Here is a 21,525-nt window from a genome sequence, read left to right on the forward strand (position 1 = left end):
CTAGCTTGACACTTTATAGTAAGTAGGGCAAAAGGAAGAAGATTTTATGTTTTATGTTTTTATTATACATAACCGAATATGACAGAAGGAAAGAAGAAGGTTGAAAATCCTAATGTTTTGAGCTGTGATTGCAAACCCAATTTAAAAATTAAAAACAAATAAGTAAAATTCTGAATTTAAACCAACAGGCTTTTCTCTTAGGCCTCTACATTTCCACAATATAACACTGGCTACCATGGGATGATAAACAATTTAAATAACTATGGATTGAATGCCGCTGCAAATATGAGTCTTTGTACTACAAAACTAATATTACCTACTTTAATGCCACTGGTGAAAGAGAAATGCCATTGCATGAATGTCTGCTGCACATTATAGAGAAGGCTTTAGATTATTAAATTTTCATCCACCATCCTTTAAACTTTTTAAATGTTTTTCATAAAAGATTGAGTGATTGGGCCAGGTGTGGTGGCTCACGCCTGTAAATCCCAGCACTTTGGGAGGCCAAGGTGGGTGGATCACCTGAGGCCTGGAGTTTGATAACAGCCTGACCAACATGGAGAAACCCCCTCTCTACTAAAAATACAAAATTAGCCGGGTGTGGTGCCGCATGCCTGTAATCCCAGCTACTCAGGAGGCTGAGGCAGGAGAATCGCTTGAACCCAGGAGGCAGAAGTTGCGGTGAGCTGAGGTTGCACCATTGCACTCTAGCTTGGGCAACAAGAGTGAAACTCCGTCTCAAAAAAAAAAAAAAAAGATTGAATGATTGCTAATGTTATGTCATATTTGCTGTATCTCTTTCTCCCAAGATAGTTTTTATTCAACCATTTGAATATCATTTAGAGATATGATATCTCATGCCTTAATTATTCCACATGTGTATCCTGAAAACTAAGTATGTTATTTTGTCTGGAAACTTTAAGCTGGATCTCAAGTCTTCATTGAACAATCAACAATTTTTTTTCAGAAAGGCTTCATAGCTGATATTGTATATTGTATTATATAATGGTCTTCTCACTCTTAGCTGCCTGCTATTGGTGATAGTAAGTTTGATTACTGAGTTACAGATATGACTGTCTGATCTATCAATTATCAAAGTGTATTTTTTACTTCCAAGTTAGCAAATGCCCTCTGGGGTGATACTTTGGCACTGTAAAATATGCTGTCTTCCAACCATTTTTCACTTAATAGATTTGGGGGTTTGGGGAGATGCTGGCCAAAGGACATAAAATTTCAGTTAGGAGGAATAAGTTCAAGAGACCCATTGTACAACATGATGACTATGTTTAATAACAATGTATTATAGTCTTGACCATCTCTAAGACACTCAATTTTAAGTGTTCTCGCTACAAGAGATGATGAGTGTGTAAGGTAATGCATATGTTAGTTAGCTGTATTAAGCCATTCTACAATGTATACATACATATTTCAAAACATTATGTTGTACTTAAATTTGTCAATTAAAAAATAATTAATGTTTAAAAATCCAAACATTTAATGAATTGTTATATTTAAAGACAAAGTTTCCTTGAAGACATAATTTATATTGTAAAGGAAGATATAGGTGTTTATTTCCTTTTATAGTTGTTGCTGTTATTATATATGTGAAAGACTGTTTTAAGATGGTCCACTGTTTGTGTGTATGTATATATATGTATGTATGTGTGTATATATACATGTACATATATATACACACACATATAACCTTATATATTGTAAGTTTAAGTATGGCATACAACCCCTACACAAAAATATATAAAGCCGTGTCGCAAAATATTTATAAACAATAAGCCTATAGATCAGAGTTCAGTTTTAACCCCAGATGCTAACTTTTTACTGAATTGTAAAATACTTAAAATATTTAATATTTATGTAAAATATGTAACATAGGTAGGGACTATAGGAAAGAAGTAGGTTGAAGACAAGCTGATGAGTTTAGTATTGAGTGAGAAAAAGTGTGAAGTTTCTTTGAATTTACATGAAGTTGAATCACCAATGGAAATAAATTTGGTTGTTGGTAGAGCATCCAGTTGAGAAATGTACAAGTTGCATATGTTATGAAAAATAATCGAAGTCTTGGGCTCAGATGAAGATATCTACAGACAGCATTTTGAAAAGAACAGGATGAAATCTGGAGCTGTGTGAAACACAAGTATTTAAGGAGTATGGGGAGGGAAACAAGCTGTCATGGATGAGGCATTAGTTCTATACATTCCTCCAGACTTGGAGTCTGCATAGAAAATCTAGAAAACAGATTTTTTAAAACAAATTAAAAAAACAAGACTTAATTATAAAATTGGAATTGATCACCCTGAAAAGCAATGAAGGTCAAATGGCCTAAATTCACAGGAATGTATACATCTCATCGAAGATTGTTATGAGGGTCCATCTGACCCATTTCCACCCCAGAATGACTATGATGTTATGATTCAAGACTTCCTTTTTATATTGAAAGATGCCTTATTGGTTTGTATGGATTTGAGGATGTAGGATGTACAATAGCATTTGAGTTTATTTATAGCAAGCTTTTTATCCCCGCTCTGCATATAATACCAGTGCAGAAAATACAATTGACATCCTTTTCAGTTGTTTCAGATTGAGCATCTATCACTTAAGTAAGGTTTGCATTCTTGGTTACCATCTCTTTACTAATTTATCTATTATCTTGGATTCAATGTAAAGTGGGTAGGTACACAAATGAGAAGCAGACAGAATACCTGACCCTCAGGAATTTAGATTATAATGGGGATGACAGACACATAAAACCCAGCACCTCTAGTGCCAGTGTGTTTCTAGATGGGATGGCATCTTTTACCAATTGCAGCTGAACCTATTTCAATTCAGGCCTGGGTAGCCCTAAATTCAGAGCTGGAATATAAGACCTCCTTTAGATATGGTAAACACACAGTAGTCTCTTCCTTGCTATCTTCTAGTCCATAGCTCGCATAATCAATGCTATTTAACCAAAAATTTAAGTAAATGTCTTTTGGACTGGTCTTAAATTAGTCCTCCAGCTCTGTCACAGTGAGTCAAGTGGCTATTTCATGTTATTGTTATCTTTTGACAGGAAGGAGAAGAAAGAAAAAAATTAGCAAAGCAGCTAAAAATAGTACCTTTTGTTTCCTTTAGGTCTAGCATATCGTTAATTAAATGCAGAACAAGGTAGATTGAATGGACTTTAGAGATATGGTAAGATTCATTGATTAATGCAAAAATCTATTCTTTCCTGAGCCTAAGAAGGGGCCAGAAAGGTGATACGCAGGAACAAAGAAGCAAATTTATAAGCCACTTAAGATAGGCTACATGCAGGTGGAAATCTATTTTATATGATTTAGGTATCTCATTTCAAATGACAGTAAATTTATTTTCCTCATCTCTTGCTTTCATAATATCCCCATTCTCAGGAAGAATTCAATAACAAAGGTACACAAACCTCATCCCAAAAGTCTTGTAATATTGCGTAGACATGCTGATTTTATTTATATTGTGGATTTGGATGAATCTGTATTGTATTTGTAACAGGGTGATTAGAAATGTGTGGGTCCACATTAAATAACTGATTGCTTGCAAATTAAAAGTAGAACTTCCCTTAAAAGTCTGCATTGTGTTACTAAAAAATAATTCATAAAATTAAAGTGATTCTAAACACATTCTATCATTTAAAACAAGATTGTAGGTAAGCAGGGTGGTTTTCTTAAAAGCCGTTTCATGCATTTGACCAAGCGATTTCTGATGATCTTCCTGCAACAATCTCTTATATTTGGTTAGTCTGCATGAGTTAAGATGACTTGTGACAGAACATTCTGAACACTGCCTCAAAACACACAAAAGTGCCTGCTCCCCATTCTTTCTCATTGATGTGACTTAAAAGTTTGACCTAACCAACGTGTGCGTGTAGTAAGTTCACAGGCCGGAAAGGTAAAGTGGACACTTTTTCTGCCTTATCACTTGCAGCATCTATTTTAAGGGTAAAATGACAACAGCCATCACTAGAGAGGCAAGGATGAATAAAGCAAGAATGAGTATCTTTTCTCTTTTGTCTGCACAGATCTGAACTTTTTTTTTTTCGTTTTAGCCACTTCAGGTTATTATAATTACGTGGCACTTGTGGGAAGGAGGAGGGAAAGCAGGGAGATTGGGGGGAAAATATGCTGCATGAAGAAACCAAGTGGACTCATGTTAGTCTTTTTATTCCTTTTTTAAGAATTTCTAAATCATCCCTGAATAGCTGTGTCTAAGACAAAATATGTTGACCTAGCTAGTGGAGACACAAAATTAATGACCTCTGTGATGTTTCTAGAGGGGCAGTACCTGCATGTACTCACTGGCTCATCCATAAGTGACACACTGTTCCCCCAGTAAACATCTGCGCTTCTTCACTGCTCAGAACAAGAAATCCTTCCTCTGTAGATAATGTTAAAGGTGATTCTCTTTAAAGCCTGCAGAACATCAGAACTTGAATGACCTATGGCTCTACATTATTCGATTTAGGAGGTACACTCTTGGTTTTTATTGTGTCTGTGTGTGCTTCTCAGTAGCAGACCTATAAACACTGCTCATACTTATCTTACATATAGGTGACAGGTAGAGTGATTGTGCACCAGGGAAATCTGGTAGTGTCATTAAGCCTCTACATACACACATACTGCTCCTCTGCTACTCCGAGTCTGGATATGGAAAGTAGAGTGTTGTGTTTGGCCTCCACTCTAAAATTCTGCGTAGGAAAATTAATGTGCAATTTAAGAAAAACAGAAAAAATGCATTTTTTATTTAAGAAAAATAAGCATAGATGAATGAAAATACTTATACAGAATTTGGAATGTTTTAAAATATCCAATACTTAGGAATGTTTTAAAATATCCAATCCAAAATATCCAAAGTTAGATGTGTTTTAGTCATGCATTCATTGCAGTAAATTTATATCAGTCCTTTAAGACGCGAGACTGTTGCCTTCTGAAAGACGTGATGTTGCACCGCTTTCTTCCGTGTTTCTCAGAAGAAAAAAGTATGACATTTTTATCATCCTCTCTCTTACTTGACAAGACCTATTTTTCCCCACATCCTCCCTGCCTCATATGAGGTACAGTCTCTGGAGTCTGTAATTGCCAGGAGATGAAGCGATGATGGGGAGTGATCACAGTCAATAGCTTTGATTAACAATAAGGTAGAAAATTAGCAATGCTAGCACTCAGCCACCCTGCCCTCTCCCTGCTCCATATGCTCTCTCTCTCAGTCCGTGCTGGCGGCCTCACAGAGGGCAGTCGGAGCCCTTCGCCAGCTTTGAAGTGCGGCAAAGGTGCAGGCAGAGCAGAGAATTAGGGAAATTAAGGAGAAAAAGTAGAAACTGTAAACAGTGATGCTGAGACCTTCGCAGGGCTTAGTGTGCCGCAGGAGGGGCAAGGATGAAGCGTGCTGTGTGTTGTCCTTGTGTGTTTTTCTGTCACATGTGGATTTACTTGTGTCTGGACATGCTGTGATCGAAATGGCAACTACTGTTACTACTGTGACCCCATCAGCAGCTCTGGTGTTGTTTCCGACAGACCCTGAAGATGTAGAGAGGGGGAACGACCACGAGACGCCAATCCCCACCTCTGATAACGATGACAATTCGCTGGGCTATACAGGTAGAGTGTCTCTTTCCCAAATACTAACTTTCTCCTAAAATGCCTCCACCTCCATCAATCATCAACCACCTGTATAAAATTAATCGAATCATCCCTGCTTCCAGCTAACAACCACAACTACTTCTCATTTTTCAAACTTCATTCCGTTCGTATCAGATCATATTGCTAAACACTTTTGAGAACAGAAATATACAGGAAACTGTAATCATTCTTATTGTTTTACTATGTTTAATACAAAAGAATGCTTATCAATCTGAAACTTTGATACTGCTAATATTTTTAGAATGATATTTTCTTAGAAGTTTAATATTTGACTAAATTTTTATCATAAAGGAAAAAAACGCTACCTGCAAGTAATTTGGATTCAAATTTATCTGTACTTTTTTTTTTACACTTGTAGTCTTAAAAACAAAAGAAAGCAAAACTCTTAGAGCAATGTAATTCATAATCACCAACTTACATCTTCGGACTGTGTTTGCATGACTTATTGTTACCTTGCGCACCAACGACTTCTGAAATAGATGCATATGTACATGAGCATAATAGTAACAAATTAACTAATTGTGTTAGAAATAATTGATATATAAATGTTTAAGAATGATCACCCTGGAAATATATGTGTCACATGGAATTTTTTGTTCTAAATATAATTGTATAATTTATACCTCTAACTCTGAGATAACTTGACTAAAACTTTAGGTAAGGAGGAGGAATACAAGACATCACTTATAACCCACTGAATTAGATAATGTTGTAACAGTGGTCTTGTTGTAAGATCAGCTATTTGTAATGTTCTCTTCACTGGTCCTTGTTAACACAGTTCTCCACAGACTTTGCTAAGTTGTGAGCTGTGCGTAGGTTGTGTGTGTATGAGGTGGGGTAGTTGGGGTTAGAGATGATAGAGTACCCTTCTGTATCATAACAATCATATAGATGACTGTGTTAAAAGAAAAACATAATTCAATAGGCACATTTCACTTTAGATAAAATAATAAACTGATATTTTACTTTTGAAGCATCCTCACAGTCTTCATAAATATCACTTTCCAATTTTATTCCTTGCCTACATAATTGTAGGTTTTAAACACTTGAAATAAGTAGCACAGTTAGTAAGACCTTTATAAACAACTTTAATATTGGTATGTTTATTTTGCCCTTATAAATAACTCATTTGCGTTTTTCCTGTCTTCCAACATAAGAATGAGGAGTCAAAGACCAACAAATGAAAGTCTATGGGGGTGGGACGGTGAGGGAGTTTGTGTGATATTTTCCCAGAAACTAAGCTACAAAAAAGTTGTAAATGTCATCCCTTAGTACCATCAATACCAAAGAAGTTCATATTTGTGAAAGGAAGAATCCAAGGTAGTATTCTTTCTCAGGGGTATCCTCATTTGCCAGTGCTTCTTAGTTCTATTCCCTTGTACTCACCCAGTCTAAACAACTGCATTGTTTTTGATACAATGATAGGGTTTGCTCTTTATCTTTTGTAGATTTCCCAAAAATTATGTATAAGTAATTAATAAATCATGCTGGAGTCTCGAATTAAGAGAATTTAAATAACAATGCATTTCAGATTAAATATAGCATTAATTTTTTTCATTTTTATTTTTTCCCCTCAGGTTAATCAGGTGTCAGATTTGTCCTATTAGAAAAAATAATATTGACTGCATCATGACAACCGTAAAGAAATATATCAATTGGCTATATAGTTCAGTAGTAATAGTTAAAAATATTATTTAAAATTACCTACAGATATTGTTTTTGTGTGTGTGCACGTGCATGTGTGTGAATGTCTGAATGTATGAATTCCCTGCGCTAGAATCACAGATAATTGAGTAGAGAGAATCTTTACATTAGAGAAAATTGAGTTCAGAGGCAAGTGAGATGGCCTGTCTGTCCAGGAACACTTTTATATATTTAATGTAAATTGGCTAGAGTTTAGTATCTCTGGAGTTTAATAACCCTGCGCATAGCAGCAAGAAGTTTTAAGAAATAAAATATACGTATTAAGCAACTTAGAGAATGTACAATGCGATTGTCGCGTAAGTCATTGATAAGAGTTAGTTACAAAACGATGTTAACAAGCAAGTATATCAGGTATTGTTCGTGGCATCTATATTTTTTGCACAATATCTCAGAATGGACTGTGTAGATTTTATATATCAGATGTTTTTTTTTTTTACTACATGTTGCTTCATTTCATTGAGGTAACATGTGAGACTTTTCTCCCTCACCCTAACATTTAGTATATATAAAAAAGAAAATAAACCTGTATAGTCCTGGAAAACATTTTTGGGGGGAACATGAAATAACCCCAAAAGAAGAAGACCATTATTTCACTAAAATTCCCATTTACATTCCCCTAATTATCCTTTTTTTCAATACTAAAAATAGTATAATTTCCACTGCAAGCTAATTTGTTACTACAACATCTGCTGTGGTACTTAAGCCGTTTGGGACCATCACTATCAAACTGACCCATTTAACGAGAGTGCATGGATCTCATGTCATACACATATCTTAAAATTTATATATCCACTAATGATCTAGCGAACAAATGATAATCTCTCATAATAGTAATTGCTGCTTATATCGTATACCATTCCAATCTAAATTGCGTAAGTGATTTAGTTGGGATCAAATTTTTAAAATGGAAATAGGGTATCAGGGAAGAAACATATTGATTCCTTTTCTCCTTACCATCTCTAGAAACAATGCTATAAAGCCATATAAGGTTTTGAAATATCTCAGTTTCACTCTTACAAATCAATGAATGCAACACAATTTCTAAGGTAGCACTGTGGTATGTTATTAAAGTGGACTTGTGCATTATTTACAGTGAAGTGGTCCATTTCTTGTTTAACCAAGCATGTCATAAATATTGGAGGTTATTTAACAGTTCATAGCATATAGCCTTTGTTGCAAGAACAAGTAAGAAGAGGTTTCAAATGAGCACTTTATTGGGTCAAACATACATCCAAAAGAGTCTGAATATGTAATAACCAATGATTTTTTGAAGAGGCTTCTGAAAGGAACAGAGTGTTTATTGACTGCTGAAAGTGCATATAGTGTTTTACAAATATAAAAAAATTAAGTAATAAATCTGAGAATATTGAAATTTCTGAAATATACATAATTTATGTATAGATTTCTGGCAAAAACTTTAGACAAGGACACAAAATTTAAGGAAAAATTTATTGATACATTAAAAATTCAGGGAATAAGTGGGTGCTAATGAAATCCTACTAACATTCTTAATCTTTTTACAAAGCAGTAATTAGGAAAGGAATTTAACATTATTCCTTTTTCTGAGTAACAAGAAAAGTCTGTAAATTTGACTTGAAATGTCTAAAATATACCCTTTGTCCCTAATTTTACATACTAAAATAAGAAAATGTCTTCCATCTCCACAGGTCTGTTTTAAGGAATAGGTGCCTATATTTACAATAGAATATTGGAAGAAATGTGATATGCAAATTTAAAGTCTTAAAACTAAAAATTATCAGAGTTTTGTCACTGTCAATTTAAGTAAAATCTAGCCATGAAATGTCAGAAGTTTCATAGTAATTTCAAATAGGGATATTTAGGTCTTCTACCACTCAACACTACCTCCAAGTAAAGTTTGGTAATGATTGTTTAGAAGGAAACAAAATATATTCTCTTATTTAAAAAACAAAAGAGAAAGAAAGAAAAGGCTTGACAAATTAGTATGTTTGCCCATATAAACTTGAATGCAATCCCAAAACCTTGTTTGGTCTCATGCTTAGGAATTTCAACAGGAAACTATTAATTGATGATGACACTGATTCTTGTGTCTCCCTACATTCTTCATTGTATTGCTTCACCATTCAAACTAAGCAAAAACATCATTTTGGTATGTGAATTTTTAGCATGTATGTACTGAATCTAATAACCAGTGTTCATTATTACTACATGCATGCAAGGCCGTTTTCTGAGCATTTAATCCTTACAACAACCCGCTAAGACAGTGCTATTATTCATAGCGACAGGGCCTGGGGTCTGCTTCAATATTCTAAAAGATAAATAGTTCAAAATTAATCACATATTCCTAATCTCACATAGTCTTGAGTTTAAATGAGTTGTGTCTATAAGCTACATTTGGGCATATAGTTAGAAATTGAACAGATCCACCATGTCAGATTTGTGAGAAATATTTACATAGTTAATCATTTTTCCCATCATCTTACTGTCACTTTATTTGTTAAATTAATAGTGAGAGTTCACACTAGTTTTACTAAGCAAACTATCCTTAGATGAGTCTACTGCAGAGCTAAGTATAATACTGTAAGTACATTTTCTTTTTTGTATGCCATTGATTATTTTTTGGAGTTAATAGTTGCATTTTTTCACATTCTAGATGCTCATTTATGTCCAGTATTCCATCAATCTGTGATTTTCTCTGACACCTCCCTCATTAAACACTTCATATTTTTGTCCCAAACCCACTGGTTTCTCTTTAGACCCAAGACTTCCTTATATCACTCTTTTATGTCGGATCTCCTGTTTCTTAGATCTAATTACTTTCTCTTTCCTGGTTTCTTCGCTTATTAAAAGAAGCCTGTCCTCCAGAAAGCATTTTCAAGAAAAGCTTGGAGAACATCAAAATCAAAAAAGTTTTACTAGGATGTGCTTGTGATATTCTGTCCACGCTTGCTTGTTGTTGATTTGTTTTTCTTCAACACAGGACACTAGATGGGCCCATTCAAACTGGGGAACTATTTGTTTCAGTTATGGAAAATTTTCTTAATAATTTTATAATAATTTTTTTCATCTCTAGTTTCTCTGCTATCCTTCGGAATTGCTATTAGTCAGGCAGTGGGCCTCTTGGACTGATCCATTAGTCTCTTGTTTTTCTCTCCCAATTTCTAACTCTTTGTTTTTTTCTCCACCTTCCTGGGAAACAACCTTTATATTTATTTTCCACAAATACTTTTATCGTTGTGCTTAGTACATGGGGGTATATGAGGTATACTATCTTTTAATATCAAAACCATGAATCACAGCCAGGTGTGGTGGCTCACACCTGTAATCCCAGCAGTTTGGGAGGCCAAGATGGATGGATCACATTGGGTCAGGAGTTTGAGACCAGCCTGGCCAACATAGTGAAACCCCATGTCTACTAAAAATACAAAAACTTAGCCAGGCATGGTGGCATGCACCTGTAGTCCCAGCTACTCAGGAGGCTGAGACAGGAGAATCACCTGAACCCAGGAGGTAGAGGTTGCAGTGAGCTGAGATCATGTCACTGCCCTCCGGCCTGGCCAAGAGAGTGAGAATCTTTCTCAACAAGAAAAAAAAAAAAACATGAATCACTCATCTGTGGATGAATCTGGTGGCCCCATCATTAGCTTCTCTTTATAACCTTGTGGATTACTAATTTATGCATAACAGGAAATTAATAAACATTTCTTAAAATGAAGATAAATTAAACCATCTCTACTTGGTACAGATCTATATTGGAAATAAAATTATCAGCTCACATCAATTTAATCAATTGGTTTAGTCTTTCAGTAGTTCCGGGAAATAAATATAAATGTGTCAAATTTGTGATTTGTTTTGGGTGACTTCAATTATTAAGAAATTTTGCCAATTCTCTGAAAATATGAAAGCAAGCAAATGAGACAGAAATTAGGATCGTGGGTTAAATTCATGTCTCATACTCCAAAAGTCTTTTCCCTAGAATTGGGAGAAAAAGAAAAATGGTTTAATTTTCATAATAATGGACAATAGGTAGTAGACATGCGTAATTCTATCCCCCTGAAGTTTATAGAACACAGGACATGGGAGCTTCAAGTGGATTTGAGCATTAAAAAGTAAATTAAGCTCTAACAACAATTGGAGTCTGTAAAGAACAGTTTAAAGCAGTTTATCTTAATTACTTCTTAAAAATTAAAGGTTAATTGTGTGTTTTCCACACATTTATTAATACTGTTTCTAACACTAGTTTCTCATTAGCACTTTGGAGACTTAAACATTTCCAAGTGAGCAAATATATATGTATATATTTCTCATTAGTAATTTGATAATGTTTTCCATGTGGAAAACTTGGGAGCTGAACATTTTGAGTTTTTATAGTGGGGAAGGAAAAGCAGTATCTGAACTTAAATAAAATATTTTAAATCTTGATTTTGATAGAAAATTTTCATTTAATTACTTTTGATAAATAGTTTTAACTGTGGAAAGATTGCTTCTTTTTTTTTTGAGATGGAGTCTTGCTCTGTCACCAGGCTGGAGTACAGTGGCGGGGTCTCGGCTCACTGCAACCTCCACCTCCCAGGTTCAAGCAATTCTGCCTCAGCCTCCTAAGTAGCTGGGACTACAGGGACGCACCACCACACCCAGCTAATTTTTGAATTTTTAGTAGAGAAGGGGTTTCACCATGTTGGCCAGTATGGTCTCAATCTCCTGACCTCATGATCCGCCTGCCTCAGCCTCCCAAAGTGCTGGGATTACAGGCGTGAGCCACCACGCCCAGCCCAATTTTTAAAAGATAAGGAAAAGCTACAAATTTTAGGGATGCATAGGTAAGTAAACACACTCAGAAACAAAAAAATATACATAAAATATACAGGTGTTCATTAGGTATGCCAACATCCATAAGGTAGAATACATGAAGAATTCAGATTTAAAGTTTTATTAAGAAATTTTAGGGAAATTTAAAGAAACAAATAATACTTGGGTTGTAGCAGCTACAGTAGTGACTGGCTAATTATTTGGATAATTCAATAAGAGTCTTTGTTTACCCAGCAATTTATGCAAGAAAATTAATATTTGGTGGGTGCAAAGGTAATTGAGGTTTTGCCATTAAAAATTGCAAAAACAAAACCAAAAACAAAACAATTACTTTTGTACCAGCCTAATATTTTTAGCTGAACTATTCTTCAGGTTGACTGCAGACGACTAGCTTTGGAAATGACTCTACTAACCTAGTAAGACTCGTACCCATTTCAAAAACCTTCAGAGTAGTACATGCCAATATCATGATGCTCACCTTCCAGTGAGCACATAGCCATGGATACAGTCTCATCTCTGAGCTTCTTTATATTACTGCTGTGGCCCTATGTAAATCATTGTCTTTATGTTTGCTTTAGTTTTTCAATTCACAGGAAATATTTGGCAGTCCACAAATTTTTCTCGAAAACCAGAAGACAATTGGCTAACCCTTCCTAATCTCTAATTCTTAGAGAGAATTTTGGACAATGATGAATTTTTCTCCTTGTATTTATTCCTGTAAATATTTTTTCACTATCATAGACATCAGTCCACCTTCCATTTATTTCAAAAAGTTATTATTTGGAGGGCTAAGTGAAAAGTACATATGTGTCTAAATAAAAGTAAAACATTTTACTGTTACTTTACATTGCTTGAAAGAAACTATTTGGTCAGCTACAGGTTGGTATTGCAGTGATATACGTGGGTATTACAGTAGGTTATGCCACAGTAACAAGCAAAAGTAAGATTTCCATGACAACACAACTTAAGTGTTCCCAGGCAATGAAACAGAAATTTCTTCCTCACGTAGGCTTCACATGTCTGGTGAACTCTATTCAACATGGTCACTCAGATTCCTGAGGCCAAGAGATGTGCCATCTTGACACAGGCTTCTGTGACTGCAACAAGTACAACGATGAACTGGCTTTACAGGCTTCAGCAGAGAAGTAACTTCTGCTCTTTTTTTTTTTTTTTTTTTTTTTTTGAGATGGAGTCTCTCTCTCTGTTGCCCTGGCTGGAGTGCAGTGGCGCCATCTTGACTCACTGCAACCTCCACTCCCAGGGTTCAAGCAATTCTCTTGCCTCAGACTCCCGAGTAGCTGGGACTACAGGTGCATGCCATCATGCCCAGCTAATTTTTTTTTATTTTAGTAGAGACAGGGTTTCACCGTTTTGCCCAGGCTGGTCGCGAACTCCTGAGCTACAGGCAATCTGCCCACCTTGGCCTCCCAAAATGCTGGGATTACTTCTGCTCTTTTATTTATCCAAAGATAGTCTTGTGGACATATCTAACTTCAACAGCATAGGGACGTATAATCCTACTATGGCTCTGAGAAGAGGAAAAACTAAAAATACAGTCGGCCTTTTGTATTCACCACTTCTGCATCCATGGATTGAAAATATCTTTTAAAAAGCAATTAAAATAGTAATTCAACAATAACATTTATACAAACTTTATAATAGTACAGTATACCAACTATTTACATGGCATTTACATTGTAGTAGTAATATAAGTAATCTAGAGGTAATTTAAATTGGCCTGGCCTGGTAGCTCACACCTATAATCCCAGCAATTTGGGAGGCCAAAGTGGGCGGATCACTTATGGTCAGGAGTTCGAGACCAGCCTGGGCAACATGGTGAAACCCTGTCTCTACTAAAAATACAAAAATTAGTAGGGCGTGGTGGCAGGTGTCTCTTATTCCAACTACTCGGGAGGCTGAGGCAGGAGAATCGCTTGAACCCAGGAGACAGAGGTTGCAATGAGCAAAGATTGCACCACTGCACTTCAGCCTGGGTGACAAAGTAAGACTGTCCAAAAAAAAAGAGGAAAGAAAGAGAAAGAAGGAAGGGAGGAAGGGAGGGAAAAGAAGAAAGAAAGAAAGAAGGAAAGAAAGAAAGAGAGAAAAGGAAGGAAGGAAAAAGAAAGAAAAAAGAAAGAAAGGAAAGAAAGAAAGAAAGAGAAAGAAAGAAAGAGAAAGAGAGAAAGAAGGAAAGATTAAATTATATCGGAAGAGGTTTGTGGGTTATATGCAAATACTAAGCCTATATATGGAACTTAAGCACCTATGGATTTCGGTATCTGCAGGGGATCCTGGAACCAGTCACCCACAGATATGGAGGAACAACTGAAATTGGTAAATGGCACTGATCATTACTAGACAAGCAATGTAAGAAACAAGAAATTTGTGATTAGTTCAAAATCTACGCTACTTCCTTAAGGAAAGAACTTTAACCTCACAAGGCAGTTATGGTGCCATAACTGAATCTACTGAATATTTTGGCTGGTCATTGTACTGTTATAGCAGCCTATATTCAGTCCTTTCCTTCACTTTATCACTGGAAAATAATTTTTTTGTTGGAAGCAGTGTTGTGCATGATAACCACATATAGAACAATGTATTCAGTAAATGCACAGATGGTGGGTCTTCTATGCACAGAAGTATGGTAAGAAGGAAAGAAAATACATTCATAGAACATCTATCCCAGCTAAGGACAAAATTCACTTGTTTCTTTTCCATGATGAAAGGAGTTCAATATAATTATTCTGCCACCAACTTGGCTTTGTAGACCTGATATACTATTGCATCATATCGATGGCTCAACATTACTTTATGCAATGAGCAGACTGGGCTATCGGCAGTATTGGTGGTCATTCAGTTCTGTTGAGAGTAATACCATGTGATTAAGCCCATATATTACCTGTATCCCTGCTACCCTGGAAACACTGTTTATGAGCCAATTTTGCAAGCAGTGGGATACTGGAGGAAGAAGCTGAGGGACTCCAAGTAACTATTACTGATTGTTTACCATGCTACATCTTTATTTGTAAGTGTTCACCAGGACAGTGATATCCTTATATTTTGAAATCATTTCAAAGGATCCACCTCATGTCTCTTACCCAGACTTTTTTGTTACACATTCTTCAAAGTTCTCCCCTCTAAACACCCCGAACATTCATTCAGACCTTTAGCCACTATCCCTGAATCAATCAAAGCACATTTTTGTGTTGTTAGTAACTACTTGAGCTTTGCCTATGCTAACTCCACTTGATGATAGAATACTTCAGTGCACACTTTGTGATTTGAAAGATGAACCATCACCCAGTTAATGATGGTTGTATGATTTGGGGAAAATTTGGGTTTCCTTGATCAGAGGCTCAATCATTCCTAGACCCAAGTCGTAAGATAGAAGATGGATTTCAAAGGAAGATTAATTATTGATTATTTTCCAAAGAGGTCACTGCTTTTTTAAAAAGTCCTAGGTGGTCTATGCTATGACTCTACTACTGGAGCTTGCCAGAAACACCATACCACATCACAACACTGAATAATTATATTTCCTGAGGCATATTCCCCAAGTAGTAGGACAGCCTTCTCTTGTTCTGCATCACACTCAAAAGTGGTAGCATGATGGGTCTCTTGGTGAATAGAGAGGATTGGCTCACCCAGATGTGGAATATGTTTCTTCCAAAATCCAAAAATACTAAATACACAATGTATTTAATGAAAAATGTGAGCCAAAAACCAGCCACTTGTCTTTCACTTTGGAGAGAATGTCCTGATAGGACTAGACCCTGCAAAATTCACAAGAATAGTAGGTAGAATCCTAAATTTTTGTGGGATTTCTGTCATATCCTTGGAAATGTCGATGCCTTATAAATGCATATAGAGTAATGGTTGCTTACTGCTCACCAAGATCTACGAGCCTAAGTTCACCAAAAGAAGCTGACCAGGATGATAAGTTGGAGACAGAGATAATCAACATCCCAGAGGAATAAAGATGAACAGAGAGTTGATGTGGCTCTTAGGTAAAATAGTGAATATGTGCTACTACACCTGCAAAGCGAAAGCAAAATGTTTTTAGTATTGTTCATTTACTGGAGAGAGAAGCATGCATTTGCCAGAAAACTAGCTGCATTTCATGTGCCAAGCTCTCTGTTGATTTTCCCTCATAAAGGGACAATGTCTGGAAGAGTCTTTAACATTTAAATCTCCACTGGGTTATTGTATTAGTCTGTTCTTATGTTGCTAATAAAGACATACCCAAGACTGGGTGATGTATACAGGAAAGAGGTTTAATGGACTCACAGTTCCACGTGGCTGGGAGGCCTCACAATCATAATAGAAGGCAAAAAGGAGGCAAGACAAGTCTTACATGAAGGCAGGCAAGACAGCTTGTGCAGGGGAACTCCCATTTATAAAACCATCAGATTTTATGAGACTTATCACTACCAGGAGAACAGTATGGGGGAACCACCCCCGTGATTCAATCATCTCCACCTGGCCCTGCCCTTGACGCATGGGGATTATTGCAATTGAAGGTGAGATTTAGGTGGGGACACAGCCAAACCATATCACTTATGTGTGCAATGATCATCATTCTCTGAGACCTAAAAGCCAAAGAGTTAAGCTTAACGGGGAGTAAGTTCAGGATAAAGGCCTATTGTATATTTCAAGCCTTTAAAATTGACTTTTTTTGTTGTTTTTGAGGCAGAGTTTCACTTTCGTTGCCCAGGCTGAAGTGCAATGGCATGATCTCGGCTCACTGCAACCTCCACCGCCCAGGTTCAAGCGATTCTTCTGCCTCAGCCTCCCAAGTAGCTCGGATTATAGGCATGCATCACTGTGCCTGGCTAATTTTGTATTTTTAGTAGAGACAGGGTTTCTCCATGTTGGTCAGGCTGGATTCAAACTCCAGACCTCAGGTGATCCGCCCTCCCAAAGTGCTGGGATTACAGGTGTGAGCCACCGCACCTTGCCAATAATTTCATTTTTTTACAGGGATATGTTCTTTCATTTGATTTTTAAATTTATTATAGAGTGACAATTCTAAAAGCTTCTTTCTATTAAAAAAAAATCCTCACTCAATGGGCCAGGAAGACAATGTTTTATTTTGCCAATTGCTGATTCAATTATGTAATCGAAAACTGGCAGACTGTCGCAAAATGGATTTCCAGGCACCCGGGCAGAGGTACTTAGGATAAAATTCTCTCTTCTGACTGATGGAGCATTAGTGTTTTGGATTTCTAGGTATTAGCAATATCAACTAGCCTGTGTTTCTCTTTCTTCAAATCAGACATCCTGATAAATGGGCTTTCTTTAAAGAAGTTCAGAGAGAAAATCAAAGCACACAAATTTGATAATATTTTGTGGTCCTTTTCACAACCACCTGGCTTCTCCCTCAGTTAAGAGTCGCCTTCAAACTTCTGCATTGAGGCTGGGCGCGGTGGCTCGCGCTTGTAATCCCAGCACTTTGGGAGGCCGAGGCGGGCGGATCACGAGGTCAGGAGATCGAGACCACAGTGAAACCCCGTCTCTACTAAAAATACAAAAAATTAGCCGGGCGTGGTGGCGGGCGCCTGTAGTCCCAGCTACTTGGAGAGGCTGAGGCAGGAGAATGGTGTGAACCCAGGAGGTGGAGCTTGCAGTGAGCCGAGATTGAGCCACTGCACTCCAGCCTGGGCGACAGAGCGAGACCCTGTCTCAAAAATAAATGAATCTCTGAATGAATCCTCCCCCCCACCTCACAAGTGTCCGGTGTATGATTTCCCATTTATGTGTCCATGTTTTCTCTTTACCACATGCGGTGTTTGGTTTTCTGTCCTTGTGATAGTTGGCTGAGAATGATGGTTTCCAGCTTCATCCATGTCCCTACAAAGGACATGAACTCATTTGGACCTTGGTAAATCACAGGTATTTGAATTCTAGGAAGCAATAATCTCGAAACCACAGCAAAATAAACTTGAGAGTTCATCAACTACTATGAAAACTATGTTTGCTTTGTCTCTGATAGTTAACTATGACCATTTTGGATTGACCACTCCACGACCCTGTCATCCCTACTGAAATCAAGGACTGATTTCAGTGGCGGTACTTCCTAACTCATCCCTAGCCAACAAAGAACAAACACGACACTGCCTTTCAGACATGCAGCAGCGCTTCTCTGGAGTGCAAATGCCTTGTTAAAGGGAATGCCTCCGGACCCTTCAGGAGACAAAGCTGGAAGATGAGTAAGTATGTCACATATGAAAAATCAGTTCAAATATTCATATTCTTCTACATCAGTGCCGCCCAATAAAAATATAATCCATGCCACAGATGCAAGCCGCATGTGTAATTTTAAATTTTCTAGTAGCCAGATTTCAAAACAGAGTAATAAGAAATGGGTAAAATAATTTTTAAAGCTTACATTTTGTTTCACCTAATATCGCCAACATATTATTGTTTCAACATGTAATCAGTACAGAGGTATTATTGAGATACTTCACATTTTTTTGCACTATGTTACACTTAAAAAAACGTCTTGCTTTGGACTAGCCACATGTCAAGTGCTTGATAACCACATGAATTCCTCTCTCTCCATTCTGCCAAAGAATTCCTGGTATCTAAACCTTATTTACTAAGACATCATTTGTGTCTAAGTTTTATTAGTCAATACCAAGCACACAGCTAGAACCATTTCCAGCTGCTTGAACTAGCCCTTGTATCCAGTATCTCCATTAAATGCAACCATAACAATAAATTCAGCTACTTTAAAATTATTTTCTTCTTTTCTAGTCTAGCACAATTAGAATAATATCCTGTAGATGTTGTCCAGGTTTCTGTTGATATAAATTATTAGAAGGCTAGTAAGCCTTACCTCCCTGGGTTGAATAGTTACAGCTGTGACATGTTGGGAAATGAATATGATCTTTGCTCTAAAGGTAATGAGCAGCGATGGAATGGGATACGAGGTGAATGAGTAATTTTTAATGTGATAACTACCTCCAGTTCCCAAAGCGAGGCAGGTCCAGCACCATACAATAAGAAGGAAGGGCTCTTCCTGCTGGCAAGGGAGAAGCAGTGTAATTTGGGAGCTCAGGTATTCAGATTTGTCTGAACCCATCCAGCTAATTCCTTTCCAGTTTTCAGAGCCCTGCACTTTCCCCAGTCGATCCTATAAACTTTCACACAGAGGCCTGGTTAAGGTATAAAGTCATTCTATAATGTAATTTGGCAGCCTCAATCCAGCAATGCTGTCACATTTCGGCTACAATAGCCCTATGGCTATTAGACAAAAGAGATTCTCTGTGTTCCTGATTATGCCTGCACCAAGAAGTTAAAACCTGGGTATGTTGTTTCTATACATGAGTCAGAGCGATCAGAAGCAGGTAGCCCACCCAAGAGACCTTGTATTCTTTATAAAGTCATAATAGTCTTTTGTAGAAATCATTGAGTTTTCTAGAGGCTTGTATTAATTGGCTCTTCATTAAAGGTGGCCACGAGTGATATATTATGGCACTGTAGTGTCACTGCCAGTGTCTCATTTTCAAATTGCATTCAGATTTCATTCACTTCAAGTGTGGGCATGGTAGCTCACACCTGTGATCTCAAGACTTTGGGAGGCCAAGGTAGTAGGATCACTTGAAGCCAGGAGTTTAAGCACAGCTTGGGCAACATAGCGGGACTCCATCTACAAAAATCTAAAATTAGCCAGGTGTGGTGGTGCACACTTGTAGTCCTAGCTACTTGGGAGGCTGCAGTGAGAGGATTGCTTGAGTCCAGGAGTTCAAGGCTGCAGTGACCCATGATCTTGCCACTGCACCCCAGCCTGGGCACAGAGCAAGACCCTGACTCCAAAAAAAAAAAAAAAAAGTTATTTCCCTCACTTCAAATCAATAATCAGGCAGGTGAGTTAACAGATACAAGATTCTCATTCTTGCGATCCTGTGGCCAACGACTAGCATCTGCTGCATGACGGGCCTCCAGAAATGACAGGAGATATTTTAAGAAGATTTACTCAGTCAATTGGGTGTTTACAAAATCGCTGGAGAAAGAAAAGAACTTAGGCCTCTAAAATAATGTCTAGAATAAGTCAGCACAAGTAGTCCACCAGAGAAGCAGTCAAGAAATCAGGTAACAAGAGGCCACACAGAAATGAAAATTCTTTAAGTTTGAGCTTCCAAGTTGTCAGTGAACTAGTATTGTGTGATATATGTATATTATATAGTATTATATAAATATTATTTCTGAAAGTGTAAAATGTGCCCAATTCGCACTCACTGTAATAACTTACATTTAGTGGGCACACAGCACTGATTATTTGGCATCATCTCATATAATCCTCACAGCAGCTTGGCAAAGTAGGTTTTATTGGCCCCATTTTGTACCTGAGGGGACTGAGTGAGAAAGAGATTAAAGCAATTTTCCTAATTTGACACACTATCAAATCCAGGAAATCTGGCTTCTATTCTCAGTTGCTTCTCATACCAATGTAGGGGTTATCTGCAGTAAGCTTCATGTAATATTAATAATTGCCAAGTCAGCATGTATAAGCTTTCAAATTACCACAGTTATCCAATTAACCCATAGTTCCTTATGTAGCCTTTAGTGCTTCTTTTCAGGAGCAGACTAATGAATTTCAGTATAAATGATTATACAAGTAGGAAACAAAGGTCATGAAAAAATGGAACACCTCATAATAACTGTTACATAAAGGGCTTTTTATTCACCCAAAATCAATTTTAAAGATTGACGTCTCAGTAGCCTCCTAGTCAATTTTAATTCTAGTGCTATTCGGTTAGTTCTAATAAAATTTTTAAAAACTAATAATAAAGATATATCAATTTCTTAAGTGTAACGCTTTAGTTTTACAGATGATATAAGAGAACCATGCGTAAGTAATAAAAGTATAAAAACATGCATGGGAATGATTTATAGCAACATCAAGGTGCTAGCTATCTTTGAGAAAGTAGAAGTAGAAAGCAATGAGGAAACAGCTATAGCAATATCTGTAATTATTTTAAAGAGAATTTAAAACAAACAGAAAAAATTTAATAATGCTTCATTTATGTGGTAGGTAAATGAGTGTCTATTAAATTTGTGTGTCATTTTCTGCATGTGTGAAATATTTCACAACTTGAGATAAAAGAGTTTTGAGACATTAACATTAATTCTTAAGAATTATTACAGTTCTATTAGATTCCACTATATAATACAGCATACTGTGTATGTCAAACGTTTTATGCTAGCATCTGCATTTTTAAAACTACTATGTTACAGAACTTTGAAAAAGTACCCCCAATTGACACAGCTATGTTAAAATAAAACCTAAAGAAAAAAAAACTTTAAGACCCAAATCTTATAAAACATGCTTTTGATGTGTTGGGATTTTAAACATCCATTCAGA

The 21,525-nt window shown here is 36.7% G+C and overlaps 1 protein-coding gene across 1 annotated transcript in view; it reads left to right on the forward strand.

The window, feature by feature from the left end:
- ROBO1 (roundabout guidance receptor 1) overlaps positions 1-21,525 on the forward strand; it is a 1,210,998-nt gene that overhangs the window by 664,351 nt on the left and 525,122 nt on the right. The window contains exon 4 of the mRNA XM_032150402.2: positions 5,541-5,624. Coding sequence (XP_032006293.1) covers positions 5,541-5,624 — 84 coding nt within the window. The remainder of the gene's footprint in view (positions 1-5,540; positions 5,625-21,525) is intronic.

This window comes from Hylobates moloch, unplaced genomic scaffold (assembly GCF_009828535.3).
Source record: "Hylobates moloch isolate HMO894 unplaced genomic scaffold, HMol_V3 SCAFFOLD_4, whole genome shotgun sequence".
In the NCBI taxonomy this organism is placed as follows: domain Eukaryota; kingdom Metazoa; phylum Chordata; class Mammalia; order Primates; family Hylobatidae; genus Hylobates; species Hylobates moloch.